General features: G+C 36.8%; 1 protein-coding gene across 1 annotated transcript; it reads right to left on the reverse strand.

Annotated features, from left to right (window-relative positions):
• Positions 1-420: 420 nt before the first annotated feature.
• LOC113072968 (C3a anaphylatoxin chemotactic receptor-like) lies at positions 421-3,458 on the reverse strand. The gene is made up of 2 exons (XM_026245842.1): positions 3,329-3,458; positions 421-2,374 (listed from the first exon to the last, which is right to left on the reverse strand). Exon 2 carries the CDS (start codon positions 2,357-2,359, stop codon positions 1,394-1,396), a length of 966 nt encoding a protein of 321 aa, XP_026101627.1. The 5' UTR covers positions 2,360-2,374; positions 3,329-3,458; the 3' UTR covers positions 421-1,393.
• Positions 3,459-17,183: the final 13,725 nt, after the last annotated feature.

Below are 17,183 nucleotides of genomic sequence, written 5' to 3' on the forward strand. Positions count from 1 at the left end.
GCCGCAGTATTGGAGGAATTGGTGATCCTCTGCCCATCTTGACTTCTGAGAGACACTGACACACTTGAGAGGCTCTTTTTATACACAATCATGTTGCCAATTGACCTAATAAGTTGTAAATTGGTCCTCCAGCTGTTCCTTATATGTACATTCAACTTTTCAGGCCTCTTATTGCTATGTTATCTATATTCTGTGAATGAAATATAAGTTTATGAGATATGTAAATGATTCCATTCCTTTTTTACTCACAATTTGTACAGTGTCCCATCTTTTTTTGAATCGGGTTTGTATACATATATATAAAACATACAAATATATATATATACATATATACAACATACAAAAAGTGGTTAAAACACATATAATAGAACATAAATTGTTTATTTTTTTAAACAAAGTGCTTATTCTATAACAAAATATACAAAATGACAATTGTATGTACAGATATATAACAGTAGACAGTTGTATGTACAACTGAGAAAGACACTATTCATAAATTGTCATAGTTGCTCACTTTCTGTTCAACTGTTTTCTGACATTTCACTCATTAATAATAGCCTAATAGTTTGCTCTTTTGCCATCATATGAGACATAATGTCATAAATCCTTTGCACCACATGGGTCAAACACATGTAGGTTCTCAGTTGTTTAGACTTCGCAAGCTCAATAATAAGAATATGAATAAACTACTCACACTATTTATACAACAAAAGACTTGCAGAATTAATACTGCTCACACTGATCCAGAATCAGGTCACTTTTATAGCACTTTATAGTACAAAATGTGTTATAAGAAAACAATTTTATTTGTATTTGCCTTTATGATAATGCATTTGGCATGCATTTGTGTCCTCATTTTAAATGATAATAATAAAAAAATCTAAGATGATCTGAACTGAAAGTAGAAAAACACCAAAATGACTAAATCACTGAGATAAGGAAGGGTAAATATATATTTTTTTATATTCACAATTGCAACTTTCAAATTTAATTTTACATTTTTCTTCATGAATTCAACATAGAAACCACATGTCATTATTAGTGTAATATTACAAGCTTTTTCTAAGCTGATAGCAACCAAAAAAAAAAATTATCAAGCATCAGTATTCCATCATTGTGATGTTTAAAGTTTTGACGATAGTTCACAATTCACTAATCACTGAAAATACATCAACAATACAGAGAGAAACAAACAGGAATGATGAATAAGAGTTAGATTACTTGCTGACTTCAAGTTGATGAACTTCAAAAAGAAATAATTAGAACAACATTATTGGAAAAGTAATAAAAATAAATCAGAAAACTCACGTACAGTACATATAGTATAAATGAGCTGATGTCTTCACTACACTGAGTGTGTGTGTTGTGGCTGTGTGGATCGTGATGCTTGTGTTCACTCCTCAGAGAAAACTCTTTCAAAAACACGTCTTAGAGAAAGTTTAACACTGCTCTTAAAATCCTGCCCCATGAAAACATACAGAATGGGGTTCAGACAGCTGTTGAAATACGCCAAAGAGATGGACAACGGAAACACTTCCAAACCAACCAATGAACTGGATTTCTCTCCATACATGATTATCAAACTCACTATGTGAAACGGCAACCAGCACAGAAAAAAGGCCACGATTACAGCCAACATGATGCGAAATGATCGTCCAGAGTGAAAATGACTCCTGCCTAACTTGTGTGCGATGAATCCGTAACATGTTGTGATGCATATGAGAGGAACCAAAAAGCCAAACACAAATCTGATGATGGTTAACCTTCCATACAATTTATAATTGTCATCATCAGGTTGATACAGGCAGCGTGTTTTATTATTTTCTGTGTAAGTCTTTCTTAAAATCATAAAAGGCAGACTAAGAATTAAAGCCAGAATCCAAGCCATTGCACAGGACAGTCGTGCGATGAACAAGTTGCGATGATTCTGAGCCCAAACCGGCGTGATCACCCGAGTAAACCGATCCAGACTAATCAAGCTCAGTGTGAAAACGCTGGAAAGCATGGTGATGAGCATAATGAAGGGTAGAATCTTGCACATTATGGATCCGTATGGCCAGGGATTATCAACAAAACTCTTAGTCACATTGAAAAGAGTGGAAAGGCAGCACAAGAGGTCAGCAATCCCTAGATTGAGAAACCATACTGTATTAACAGTCCTCTTCATCTTCAATCCAGCAACATACACGACAAATGCATTTCCAGGAACACCGAGGATCAAGGTCAGGTAGAAGAAGACCAGAGAACTCACTCTCGTAAAATTCCACAACTCATTAAAACTATCCTGAGAAACATTTTTGTAGACATTATCATAATCAGTATATGTCTGGTTCATTTTGCTTGAGTTGTTGGTCTCCATAGTGTTCTGCTTATCCTGTAAATATCATAGATTATCAGTGTCAAACAATTATTCATTCAATTACCAGATTATTTTATACAATGTGATTTACGAACAATGTTCCCTATAAGGTGTGCAGTCGCGACAGAAATAATGTGACAGGCACAAAAATGAATTGAGAAAGCCATTAGACTGAATTCTAGTAAATGTGAGATAATTACAAACCACTATAGTTGATGTTGCTATAGAGTTTACAGTTTTTATTGAAAGACAAGATTTGCACTAAAAATCAGTTACCGGGAGCGGTAAGAAACAACCAATCAGAGCTGCTGTCCATAACTTTTTTTCCATTTTCCAAACCGTGTTTTTAGCCTGTCCTGAATCACTAGGGTACATCTATAATAAGTGTTTATATTCGGACTATTTTAGATTGCTTCGGGGGTACCGCGGCAGAGTAACCCAGTACCTTTGTGATTCTTCATAGACATAAACAGAGAGAAGTAGTTCCGGCTACGATGTTCTTCCACAAGATGCAAGCAGTTCTGTTTATTAACCGCTAGAGCGTCAAAAGTTACCGACTGCAGCTTTAAATAATTTCAGCAGCAAGCAGATCCTCGTTTATGTCAGACTGTGGCGACAGCAGTGCAGACTTATCACTCACACCATCTAAAATAACGGGAAAACATATCGATTTTATGACATAATATGTCGTTATAACGAGAAAACATCTCGTTATTACAAGAAAAGATGTAATTTTACTTTTTAAAATAGAAGGAACATTGCTTACATGTACGGAAAATAAGCAATTTGACAAAGGCACCTATTCAGTATTATTAAACAATGAAAATTAATTTTAAATAAGCATTAAGACATTTAATTTAAATAATTTACTATGCAGTCACTTGTATGTGAATGATCTATGTTTATATGTTTTAAATCACACTTGAGTTTTACATATCAAATATTTATGCCTTACAAACTTGTACTCACCTCACCAGCTGATCTGTACTTACTAGTGATAACTTGCCAGTGCTTTCTACTTTAAGGAATAATCACAAGAAATGGAAGAAAGTTCTACTGATTGGATGAAAGGACTACATAGAACTCTGGATGATTGCATGAGTAATTATTTTCTTTGGACAATTATAAAAAAACATTTCTGAGAAAAACTTTGATGATAAGTATTGCATTCTCCTTCCTCTTTTGAAGAGAATGTCACAAGAAAAAAAAAATTAATTACACAACAATGGATATCCTGTGGTTAATAGAACTAAAAGGTCATGGGTTCAATTCCCATGGAACACACATACTGTTAATAAAAAAAGGTAAAGAAAAAACTGTATAGCCTAAATGCACTGTAAGTTGATTTGGAAAAAAGCATCTGCTAAATGCATAAATGTAAATGTAAACATCAACAACTTGTTTGAAATCTGCCTTGCAGAAATCATAATGTTAATTTATAATACAATATAAATTAATTCAGAGTAGGTTAATATTATTAAGATTATTAAAGAAGCAGTAAAGAAAAAAAGTTTAAATCTCCATTCTATTTTTCCTTCATTATGAACATTAACTTTGTGGTGCTTGAAGTGAAAATAGACTATTGATCTATTATTTGCAAAAATAAGGGACTGTCAATATAAATAAAAAATCAAATAAAAAAATCAAATAGGCCTACCAAAAAGGTAATCAGGACAACAATACAGAACTTGCATAAAATTATGACATGAGTTTAAGTTTTTTTTATTTTTATTGTATGATAAGATAAAGTGAGACGTAATAAAACAGACATGCACACACGATTAGTCTCAATTTATTTCTATTGTAGGCAAGTTTGAATTATGAAATACTTGCCAGTAAACCATTAAATTAAATCATAGTTATCCAGTTCGCAGTAGAATGTTCTAGTGCAGAATGTTTTATTCTAATATTTAATACTTCTAATCACTTCATGTCAGAGGTTTCACCAACACTCAGTTGAGTTGGGAAACATCATGGTCAACTATGTAAAGATGGTTGAGTCTAATGACTCATAGGTTCGGAATGCAATAAATTAAAAAAGAAAACATGTATAGCTCGAATGAAATGTAAATTGCTTAGGATAATTTTTTTAGCAGAATACAATCATGTTTTATTTCTATTTTATTTAATATGTGAAAAAATTCAGGAATATAGACACCCATAGTGCTTATCACAAGCTGAAATGAGCAATTCATTCTGTGGTCATGTTGTGGATTATGAAAGCAGTTTTTCATTTAGAATTTCGAAATTCATTATAACGACAATGTTTTTTAATAATGTGAGTTAGTGGGAGATTTTCAAACACTGAGGTGAATGAGTCAGAAAGCTGAATGAGTGAGGGATGAAAGTTGATGCACATTATCAAAGTGCAAGTTTATTTAGATAGCACTTTTTTAAAAAACACCAAGTGTTTATCAAAGTAATGTACACACAAAAATAATTAAAAAAAAATCAATGATACAAACAGTTAAGAACGCAAAAAAAAAAGACAATAAGACACCATAAAGACAATAAAAGGAAAAAGCTGTCATGTAGCGTCAAATGCCAGAAATGAGTCTTTAGGCTAGATTTTCAAACAACAAGTGTTTGAGCCTGTCTAATGTAGAGTGGCAAACTATTCCAGAGCTTCATGGCTCCCACTGCAAATGCTCGGTCACCCCTGCTCATCAACTTTACCCGTGGGACAACTAAAAGCAAATGGTCAGCAGACCTAAGTGCTCTTAGCGGAGTATAGAGTTTGATCAATTCGGACAGATATTTAGGTGCTAAACCATTGAGATTTAAACACAAATACCAAAATCTTAAACTGAATCATAAAATGGACAGGTAACTAGTGAAGAGAGGCAAGAATGGGGGTAAAATGTTCCCACTTTAGTGTACCTGTGAGCAAGCAAGCTGCCTCATTCTGAACCAACTGCGGTCTGGAGAGAGAGGCCTGACTAATACCTACGTAGAGGCCATTACAATAATTGTTGAAATAAAATATTAACAACTTTTTAATAGTCTTTAAAAGACAGGAAAGTGTTCCTCTTGGTGAGTTGTCTCAATTGGAAAAACAAGATTTAACTTCAGAGTTAATCTGTTTGTCCAATTTAAAATCACAGTCTATGATAACCACTATTTTTTCTACATAGGGCTTCCCCAGGCCCGGTTTCAGAACCAAATCAAAGAGGGTGCTTCTGAAAATTGTTAGGGTGTTCACAAATAATATTAATCCTAATTTTCAACTGTATGAAAATAGTATCACCAAATCGGGCTTAATTTCAATGATTATCTAACATAATACAATATGTCCATCACTTTGCAAAAACCCCCCCACAAAATGCCAAATGATAGGTTAGACTACTGTAGGCACATTTCGACTGCACATTTGCTGTGTGATAGCAGGATATGGGGGTAAAATTCCCCTCCACTGTATGATTTTTTCTTTTTCTTTTATATACCATATAGTTTAGCAATATCACACGAAGAGTTCTGGTTTCCCCCCAAAATATCAGCATGACTGCAAATGTAATGATTTTCTTCTGCATTTGAATAAACAAGAAGATAATATTAAGTAACTTACTGACACAATAGGCTCTCCAAGCTGAATTGCCACTAAATTGGACAAAAATGCCCCTGCACAAACAAATTAAATCTATTACATCTGTTGCTAACAAAGCGTAAATTAATAAAAAGTGTTCATTTTAGGCGCTTTTTCAGTGTTGCGTGTTATAACCAATCCCACACGATTCTGTTGAGCTTATGAATGCATTAACCAATCAGAGGCGCTCGGAAGAGTGAAAATTAAAAATCATCAGCTTTGTTGAATGTGCACGCATTCTCTGACTGAATTCTGCTAATTCTCTCATCATAAACAACAAAGCGCAGATGTACATACAATGTAAGTAAGGGATTCATTTCGTGGTGTAGACAGCTTCAATGATTATGATAACAATTTCGCTTTTTGAGAGTGTAAAAGTTATTTTAATGTTATGATAATGTAATTTTTTTTTACATTATTTATTCTCCATTTGAATAACCGTTGGTAGGAAGCGTTATCAATTTCTAATGTTTTAATTAAATGGTAATCACATTTAATACAAGTTCAGTCCCATTAAGCATTTTATATGACACCCATGTCTGGTTATTGCCTTAAAAAGACAGGTTTATGATGTTTGTATTTAAAAAATTTGTCTGATTTTAGTCTTACCCTGGAGTTGGTTCACACTCCGCCTATGCATGAAAGCATGATGAAAATAATATAATAATTTGAAAGATCAAGTTTCTGTATTAATTTAGCAAATTTTGTGTATGTCTGTGCACCTGTCTGTGTGTTTATTGATAGTGAAAATTAATACGCTATGAATAATTTTATCTGAGGGTGCTTTTGCTTTTGTTTGGGGGGTGCTTAGCACCCTCGGTCACCCCTATAGAACCAGGCATGGGCTTCCCAAGTGGTTTCAATTCACCAAATCTAATGACTCACAAGTACCTCCCGGCATAAACATTATAACTTTTGTTTTATTTTCATTAAAATTAAGGAAAGTTTGTGCGATCCAGGCCTTAATTTCCTCAAGACACTGCAATAGAAGTATCACACTACAATAACTATCATTATATTTCGAAGGCAGGTAAATTTGCGTATCATCTGCATAACAATGTAAAGTAATACAAAATTTCCTAAAAATATGTCCTGAGGGGAGCATATATAGGGAGAACAGAATAGGCCCCAAAATGGAGCCCTGGGGTACCCCACACTTGAAAGCAGCATTTGAGGAGACAAAGTCTCTTCAGCGAACTGAAGAAGTTATTTCGGACAAATAGGACCTAAACCATCCCCACGCAGTACCCTTAATACTAACACATTGTTCTAAACATGAACGCAAGGTCTTATTGTCTACAGTTTCAAATGCAGCAATGTGGTCTACTAGAATTAAAATCGCAAACTCCTCTGAGTAGCAAGTAACTTCAGTTACTTAAGTCATTAAAAACCTTCAACAGTGCTGTCTCTGTACTAGTAAAGATCTAAAACCAGACTGAAACACTTTGTGAATACCATGTAGATCTAGAAATTAATTCCATTGTCCAAATACAACCTTCTCCCTTGGTTTGGAAAGAAACTGAAGTTTTGAGATTGGTCTAAAATGAGGTTGGAGATACTGACCTCTGGTGGTGAATGGATGGATCAGCAGCATGTATGTACAGTATGTGTCACATTGAGTAGATATTACAAAGCATAATGAGATTTGTATAAAGTGGCACTCTTAACTTAGTAAAATGTGGAACATAGATGGCTGCCCACTGCTTTGTGTGTGTGCACTTTGGATGGGTTTGATGCAGAGCACAAATTCTGAGTATGGGTTACCATACTTGGCTGAATGTCACATCACTTTCATTTAAAATAGTTAATTAGTCAACATAGGACTCACAACTTTCTGTGCATTTAATGTCAACACCGTGTCACATGCTCAGAATTACAGGATGTCTGAAGTGATATGCTTGATGGGGGAAAAAATTACATAGCATTTGATCAAGGCAATTCTTCTTTAAATAATATTATTATGAAATATATATTCTGAAAATATCTAATCTTAAAAAACATTGAATAAGTATGTTATCAAACAACAGTGGACCAAAAATGATTTGGACTAAGTCAAATGTCATTGCACTAGATAAGAAAATATCAAAATGAGGAAAGAGGAGGCCAAGATGACAGCAGTGTGAATGGTCATGTTTTATAAGCGTCTTAAGTAGTTTGAGGAAGTGAAGTGGGTAAATGAAGCCTCATGAAAAACGGATGCCTTGTCCAAATACCCACACTTGTGGTCTTGGCCCCATGAGAGTGTGTGCACACAACAGGAAGTGGGCAAGACTGTCCAGATATGGAAGCGTAAGCGTAAGTTCTACTAAAGCCCCTTTCACACTGCACGTCGGACCGGCAATATTTCCGGAACATTGCCGGGTCGCCTTCTGTGTGAAAGCAACCACGTCCCGGAATTGATTACCGAATTGAACCCGGGTCGGGGACCTAGTAACATTGGGGGGTTTGACCCGGGACGAGTGCTGTGTGAACAAAAGCCAGATCTAATTCCGTGTCGAAGTGATGACTCTTTTACCGGCTGTTTTGAAGGAAGATCAACATTCGCGACGAAAACATATGTGCAAACTGTAATGAAGCAGAGATCAGTTAGTTACTCACTTTCTGCGCTGACGCCGAGACCGTTTGCTTGCTTCAGTGAAAGTATTACGTGCCTAGCGTTGTGGACTCGTACATTACACGTCACGCGCTGATGTCACGTGTCGTTACGGTATCTTCAAGGGTTGTGTGTGAAAGCACGCACATATACCGGGTCATCACTGGCAGTGTGAAAGTGCCAAATCTAGCGACCAGGGACCAATTGCAGGAACACTTTACCCCTGTATTTGCCGGAATGTCAGTGTGAAATGGGCTTAGGAAGACTAAATGGCACATCACATTCCAATTAAGGTCTCAACACGAGGTATATAAAAACGCACTACTTGCATCTCATTGTGTCTGCAGATACTGCCACTGTCGTTCAGCGTCTAATCCTAACCAAATGTCACAGCAACCTGTCATAGTTTGTGATTACTCCGAATCAGATGACGATATTGTGCTTCCATCTCCGGCAGCTACCAGGCGTGGCATTCGTCTCTAAAACCGCGATGCTCCATGGACCCAGTGGTCTTCAGAAAGAATTATAAATACACTCCAGGCTGCCGGCAGTCCTATCAACCAAGATCTATCAAGAGATGATCTGGTGCTTCTGGCATTTAACATGCTGGGTTCCCCACCCGATTCACCTGCAGATACAGCTCAGTCATTTTCAGCAACGTCAGGGCAATCCAAAACAACTGGTAGGAAGAGGTCAGCTTAATCTTCTTCTCCCCGCCCAGTTAAGAAACAGATGACACATACAAGGATCCACATCCGAAATTGGTTTGCCCACGGCGGTTCAAGCCTCCTCCCAGAGTGAAAGTCTCTACTCTGACAAAATTCTGAATGGTCACCCATCCACTCCTATCAATGTCTCAGTACTCTCTTCTTATCTCTTTTCTCACCCTGAGCCGCTTTTTGTGGATTTCTTAATTAATGGCCTTTCTCAAGGGTTTCGGGTAGGAGTTCTTTCCACTCGCTCTACTACTTTCGTTGCAAAGAATTTACAGTCTGCTCTTAATGAACCAGAGGTGGTCTCTTTTTTGCTCTAAAAAGAGGTAAATAAAGGTTATGTTATCGGTCCTCTCTCTTCTTCTCCATTTAATCCCTTTAGGGTTAATTTGCTCGTAGTTGCTATCCGCAAATATTCAGGGAAAAATCAGTTGATTTTCGACATATTTTCTCCCCATTCTGATTCTATCTCTAGTGTTAGCGAATATATTCCCTCTGAACATTTTTCTCTGCATTACGCTTCGGTTGATAACGCTATTCAGTTAATCAAATTATCCGGCTAAAGCAGATATCACGGATGCTTTTAAAATTATACCAATTCATCCCTCTGATTGGGCTCTTTTTGGCGTTCGGATGCCGGAGTAGTCCAAAAATCTTAAACTGTCTCTCAGAAGCGCTGTGCTGGATCCTGTTGAATGTATGTAAGCTCCCCTTCGTCTTGCACTTACTGGACGATTTTTTGCTTGTCGATTTTCCTTCTTCTAAAACTCTAGTCCTCGACACACATAAACGGGTCTTTAGTGACGTTGGCGTTCCCCTATCTAAAGAGAGAACAGTGGGCCCATCAACATCTCTCGAATTCCTGGGCATCTTACTAGACACGCAAAAAATGTCACTACGCACCGTTTCAAAATGTGACATGCTTTCTCTTCTCGGTCATCTAAATTATGCCATGAGCATAATCACCCAAGACAGATCTTTTATATCTCATCTGTTAACTCTAGCTCATTCAGTACCGAACCTGTACGATTTGATTTGCTTAGACAAAGGATGTATCCAATCTGAAATTCTGGACTCTGTTGCTAAATAATTGGAACGGCTTCTCTTTTTTCTATAATGACGTTTCAGAATCGTCTAATGATTTACAACTTCTCACAGACGCCGCACCTTCTTATAGGTTTTTTTTTTTCAAAGGGCAATAGTTCGCCGAAAACTGGCCTAACGATTTGCCTAAACTATCATCAGGTTTTGTCTCATCGGCTCTTCACGAAATCTATCCTATCGCGATAGCTAGTATTCTTTGGGGCACAGCTTGGTCCCGCAAGTATATAATTATGTTTTGACTTGGCAGTCAGTCATTCACAATTTTTTCTTTAAAGCTATTCACATTCCTGGTCACTGCAATATGATAGCTGATGCACTTTCTCGTTTTCAGGTTTTCAGACGTCTATGCCCATCAGCCAAGCATGATCCTACTCCCTGCCCAAACCTTTCAGAAATTCTGCTAAATCAGATCCCTCCTTTGACGATCTTCTCAATTCGGCCAGACATTATATCACTAAAGGCATCACTCCATCTACCCTGAAAGCTTATACATCGGCTTGGTCTCTGTTTGTGACTTTTTGTCTCTCATTTAGGAAACCAGTTTTTCCTATCCTTATTACAACCGTCTGCTCATTACTAGTTTACAACAACGAAACACAAAATTTAAAGATATCCTCTATCAGGAAACTGCTCGCAAGCATTCAGTTTTTTTTTTTTTGCCAGATATCATAACCCCGATTATTCAAGTCTTTTTAACAGCCGTGCGTTTGCTCCTTAAAGGCATAACAAAATCATCGGTTAAAACCCATGATAAACACCTACCAATTACTTTCTCTGTCTTACAACAGCTAATAACGTCACTAAGCAACGGTTAATTTTCTACTTACTGTATATTGAAATCCTCTTAGAAACTTTGTTCCTAACAGCTTTCTATGGCTTCATGCGTCCAGGGGAATTCACGTCCGAATCTAAGCATTTCAAATCCTCGCGAGATATGTCTCTTTCAGACGTTCGCTTTTCACCTATTTTCTTTAATATTTCCCTTAAGCACTCTAAAAACGACTCTATGGGATCAGGAGTATCTCTGTCGCTATATAAAAATGATTACAAGTTTTGCCCTTATTCCTCCATGATTAAATATTTAAAAAATTGTCTCCAATGTCTACCTAACGGCGCTCCCATAACTAAGGTCTGGTTAAGCTCTCATTTAGCTACGGTTTAAAAAAAAAAACTGCGGCCTGTCTCCACTTCAATACACCGGACATTCCTTTAGGATTGGCACGACCACTACTGCTGCTGAGCACGGAATTCCAACATCAACAATCAAGTTACTGGGCAGATCTCGTCAGCATTCGAGTCCTACATTAGACCCGAACAGAAATTAATCTTGAAGGCTCAGCGAATAATTTCAATACGTTCTCAAGGTGATCTATTTGCAAATACTGGTGGTGGGGAAATACTTTTCATATCCCTTTTGTCAAAAATCGTTATTACCTGTGGCTTAACTTAGCCTTTCTTCTGTGACTTCCTCTCTGTTTGGCTATCTAAGTGCCATTTCATTCTGCAGCCTGTTTCTCTGGCCTTGCCCTCGCGGCCCGCCGTGACCCCTATCACTGTCCGGTCTATCGTGGTCCCTATCACTGTCTGGTCTCTCGTGGCCCCTATCACTGTCCGGTCTATCGTGGTCCCTATCACTATTCGGCCTATCATGGCCCCTATCACTATTCGGCCTATGGTGGCCCCTATCACTGTCCGGCCTCTCGTGGCCCCTATCACTATTCGGCCTATCGGGACCTCTCTCTCTCTGAGGCTCTGCGGTCCATTTTCCTTACATATAAGCTAATACTTTTGCTTATGATGTCGGATGTTGTATTTTTATGTCTGGCTAATTATCTCAACTTATCTCTTTTGTTCACGTTCCAGGATCCTCTAAGAAATACTTCATCTAGGTGCATATTACATTTTCATTCTTTCTTTTGGGGTAGGCTCCGCCCTGCCTTCGTCTTTGGCAGGATTAGCTGGTATCTACAATCTTCAGACACACTCTACGGATGGGGCCTACGCCAAATTAATTCATTTTTTTGTATGTTTTGTAAATAAATACTTCAGTCTTATCTACACCTCCTGAGTCTTTCTGGTAGAAATGGAAGCGTAACCGTAAGTTCTACTAGGAAGACTAAATGGCACGTTACATTCAAATTAAGGTCTAAACCAATCGGATCTCAAAACAAGGTTTATAAAAACGCACAACTTGCACATCTCATTGTGTCTGCAGATACTGCCGCTTGGTTCAGGAAATAAGTAATATATTAGTAGTCAAGTGATCAAGTGCAAAGACCGTAAGTGTGAGCAGCGCCATCTGATGGTAAATAAAAAATATAGAATCCAAAAGCCTGTGGAATACGCTCTGTCAGACGAAGCAGTGACCACAAGAGAGAAGAGAAGAGAAACGGCCAGTACTCCCACAGGCCGGCCTGTCCCTGAGCACCAAACTTCATCTGTGGGCCGCCGTTCAGTTTGACTAGGGGTGCTCCGATCACGATCGGCTGATCGTTATGCGCATCTCGTCAGTAAAGCCGGTTTTCTAATCAGCAGTTAATTCCATCAGCTGCCTGATTTCTCATAGAGCAGCTGTTACTACACAGAGCCGTTGTTAATAGAGAAGATGCGCAAATCACGTTAATTTTCAGCGTTTATTGGCCCATCTTCTCAGTTAACAACGGCTCTGTGTAGTAACAGCTGCTCTATGTGAAATCACGCACCTGATGAAATTAACCGCTGATTAAATAACCGGCTTTACTGACGAGATGCGCATTAACGATCGGCCGATCGTGATCGGAGCACCCCTAAGTTTGACTGTGGCTCACTTGTTTCTTTCTGAATGTTTTCAGTATTTTCATGTTTACATTTGACTGAAAGCACAGAACTGAAGCTCGTTTGGAGGTAAATTGGTCAACACACGCAGAAAAGGTCAAAAGGTACTTCTTTGAGTTTCATAACCCAACTAACAGAGAAAATTCTAACAACTTTCACTAACATTTTTTTAAATTTATATAAATATTCTTGAAGTAATGTTTGTGAAATGTTTATACTGTATATTTTTATTTTATATAGGTTTATAAATATTTTATACATGTTCTTCTCATAATGTTGAGAAAACGCTCTGAAATCAGCATTCTATGAATGTGCTCGTTATTTGTCCTTGATAAACATTGTAAGAAACATTTACATAACCTATAAATAATGCTAAAATTGCAAAAAAACCTGACATTTTAATGTTCTGTATATTAAAGATATATATATATATATATATATATATATATATATATATATATATATATATATATATATATATATATATATATATATATATATAAATTCAAAACAAACATTCAAATAACACTTCAGATGAAAGTAAACAGTAAAATATTTTTGTAACCTTTAAATAACGCTATAACCATAAAAAGGAATATAAATATAATATCAAATATAAAATAAAAAGTTACTAGATTGTTGATGTTTTTGTAACCTTTAAAAATAGCATTATCACACCGAGAAAACTGGACATTTCAACATTCTAAAAAAAAAATTTGAGTGGAAGTTGAGGCCTTGTCCATTGAAGAATCACACTGGACGTTAACTGGCACTGACTGTAATCAAATCTAACTGTGATTGTAGACTGGATAATGTCTTGCATGCATTCTGATGTTTCATTGTAACAATGTATTTGAAAACACAAATGAAAAACAATACTTACAAAAATAGGGGGGAAAAACTAACTAAAAACAACCCCAAGCAAAAACCAAGAGGAAATCTGACATCTGCACACATTCAACACCAAACTTAAAAAAGGAGGGATAACAAGCAACATGTGCACATGATTTAGAGGTACAGACCTGTCACAGAGAGCAACAAATAAGAAGAGCTCAGAGGGTTCAAATGATTTACAGAGTTTAGATTCTTGAATAATTTTATACCCAAAGTACTTCTCTAACGCAATTACTAAGAATGCCTGACATTACATATCAGTATAAAAATCTAGAATAGAATCGAATAGAATAGAATGAGCTTTTATTGCCAGTCATGTGAATTTGCTTCCGTGACAGAAGATTCCACGGTATAGCAGAATAACACTAACAGAAAAAAATACATACAAATGCAAATACACAAAAATAAATAACAATAGACAGTTATATGTACAACTGAGAAAGACACTATTCATAATTTGTACTGGTTGCTCAATTTCTGTTCAACTGTGTTTTACAACATTTCCCTCTTTAAGAAGATCCTAATAGTTTGCTCTTTTGCCATCATATGAGACATAATGTCATAAATCCTTTGCACCACATGGGTCAAACACATGTAGGTTCTCAGTATTTTAGACTTAGCAAGCTCAATAATAAGAATATGAATAAACTACTCACACTATTTATACAACAAAATACATGCAGAATTAATACTGCTCACACTGATCCAGAATCAGGTCACTTTTATAGCATTTTACAGAAAGTTTTATAAAGAGAACATTTTCACATTTATTTTATTTGCATTTCCATTTATGATAATGCATTTGGCATGCAGATCTTTAAGCCTGTCATCTGTCATATAACTGATGAGATTCTCCTGAATAAAAAAGGAAAAAGGGGAACTTCTTGTTACAAAGTTTCTTAGCAGTTGCTGGTTTTAGTAAATGCCAGTAAATGTGTTTGTCGATACTGATGTAATGTTCATATACATTTACAGCAAAGTATTTGGAATATTAAAATCTGTTATCTGTCATTTAATTTAATAACTGTCTCCATGTCATTCATGCTGAAAAGGAGGAAGTTGATTTGTTGCAGCGATCAGTTTTCTCAGTAATTACCTCCAAACGTGTGTCCTCATTTTAAATAAAAAAATTGTAATTACAAGTGAATTGAAGGTCCAGTGAACATTACAATAATGATAAAAGTTTACTTTTTGCATTTTATATTTAAAACAAAGTTTATAAATCTTGCACTTTGCTTCTGAGTAATTAACTCCACAACTCCATAACACTAAAGCAGAAAAACACCAAAATGACTAAATCACTGAGATAAGGCAGAGTAATATAAAAGCTGTTTTAGTTATACTTGTCATGAGTCCAGACCTGGTGTTCCTCCCTCTCACCACCATAGAGCACCACTTCCCTATCTCCCGGACTTATTCACCGTAACACTATACACCTGGTTCACTCTGTACACCTGTGGCATCCACTCACTCACTTACACACACACAGGTGTTCCCCCTTTGTTCACGAGCATATATTCTGGTCTCACCCACCACACTGCCTGGCTATATTGTAATGTCATCTGTGATATAATGTGTTACTCGTGCTTGTATCTCGGCTTGTCCCTGTGATTCGTTTCAGTTTAGTTTTTGCCCTGTTGGCATTTTTGTTCTCATTTTATAATAAAGTGTCTCTTCCCTGCATTTGGACCCAGACCTTGTTCTTTCCAGGGCCCCGTCTCTATCGCACCGTGACAGAATATAGCCGGCAAACATGGGTCCAGCAGGGAGGATCCTCGATGTCCGCCAAGTAGCAGAGTATCGAGGATTATGCTTGGAACTTCGTTGGGGCGGCTCGGCAGTCAGCGACAGAGAAGACCTGTCTAATGGTCTTCTGGGGAGGATTGGCCGAGCCCTTCAAGTCTCTCATGCCGGTCTGGCACCCCGACGAGATGCTGGAGAGTTATATTGACTTGGCTCTCCAGTTGACTGGCTCAGCCGTCAGGGTGGGGGGGCCTGCCCAGGAGTTTCCCGGCGAGGAGGCGGTGCTCGCTTCCAGCCTTAACATAGCGGTGGGCGCCGCGGACGAGCCCCCTGAGGAGGCTCAGACTCAGAAGGCTTTCTCTCAGAAGGCTTTTCCAAATTATTTTTGTGCCGGTCACACATTATTAAATAGCTCAACACAAGAACCAATGCAGTGTGGCTTGATTAAGTGCTGGAAATAGTAGATGATGGGCACAGAACAGTAACAAAACTCTTACACACTTACAGGTGTAGCAGTGTGCAAACTCTAATATACCTTTGTTTTAAATATTTATAAAAATATTTGTTTTTGTTTTTAGAAATTATAAAGTTGATCTCAAAAAGAGAATTCTGCTTCATTTTTAAAATATTAGCTATATATATTAATTATATTATAAAGTATTGAATTGTTCTATGTCAGGGTTTTTTATTATTATTATTTATTAGAATTTCTTGGTGACACAGCACTGTAAAAATACTTTCTCAAGTAATCTAAACGAGAGAACTCTAAAAAGATTCAATCAAGTATAAAAAACATTAAAGTTAAAAGTTAGTTTATGTGTGTGTGCGCTGTACAGATTTAAAGGTATAAAACATGTTTTGCTCATGTTGCTGAAATGTCTGACCAATAGAGAAAAGTTTTGCTCAAAAAAAAAAAAACAGAAAAAAAGAAAATAGAGGGAACATTGCTTACATGTATGGAAAATAAGCAATTTGACAAAGGCAATTATTCAATATTATTAAACAAATGAAAATTCCTTTTAAATAAACATTACTTAAGACATTTAATTTAAATCATTAACTATGCAGTCACTTGTATGTCAGTGATCATATGTTCATATGGTTTTAAATCAAACTTGAGTTTTACAGATCAAATAATGCTTTACAAACTTGTACTCACCTCACCAGCTGATCTGTACTAACTAGTGAGAACTTTCCACTGCTTACTACTTTAAGCAATTGTAAATTAAAAGAACCTCAGATACTTTGATCTCCTGAGAAAGAACCAACACAATCATACACAGACACCCCACAGAGTGGAAATGCAGGAAACGCCTCTCTCATATATGTTTCAGTTACTTCTCATCCCTTTCCTTCCCCTGCTCTGATTGGCTAGCAGAC

This window comes from Carassius auratus, unplaced genomic scaffold (assembly GCF_003368295.1).
Source record: "Carassius auratus strain Wakin unplaced genomic scaffold, ASM336829v1 scaf_tig00011176, whole genome shotgun sequence".
NCBI classification, from domain to species: Eukaryota; Metazoa; Chordata; class Actinopteri; order Cypriniformes; family Cyprinidae; genus Carassius; species Carassius auratus.

Excerpts from the sequence above, each read along its gene's own strand:
- LOC113072968 (XM_026245842.1), bottom strand. The coding sequence starts at position 2,359 with ATGGAGACCAACAACTCAAGCAAAATGAACCAGACATATACTGATTAT.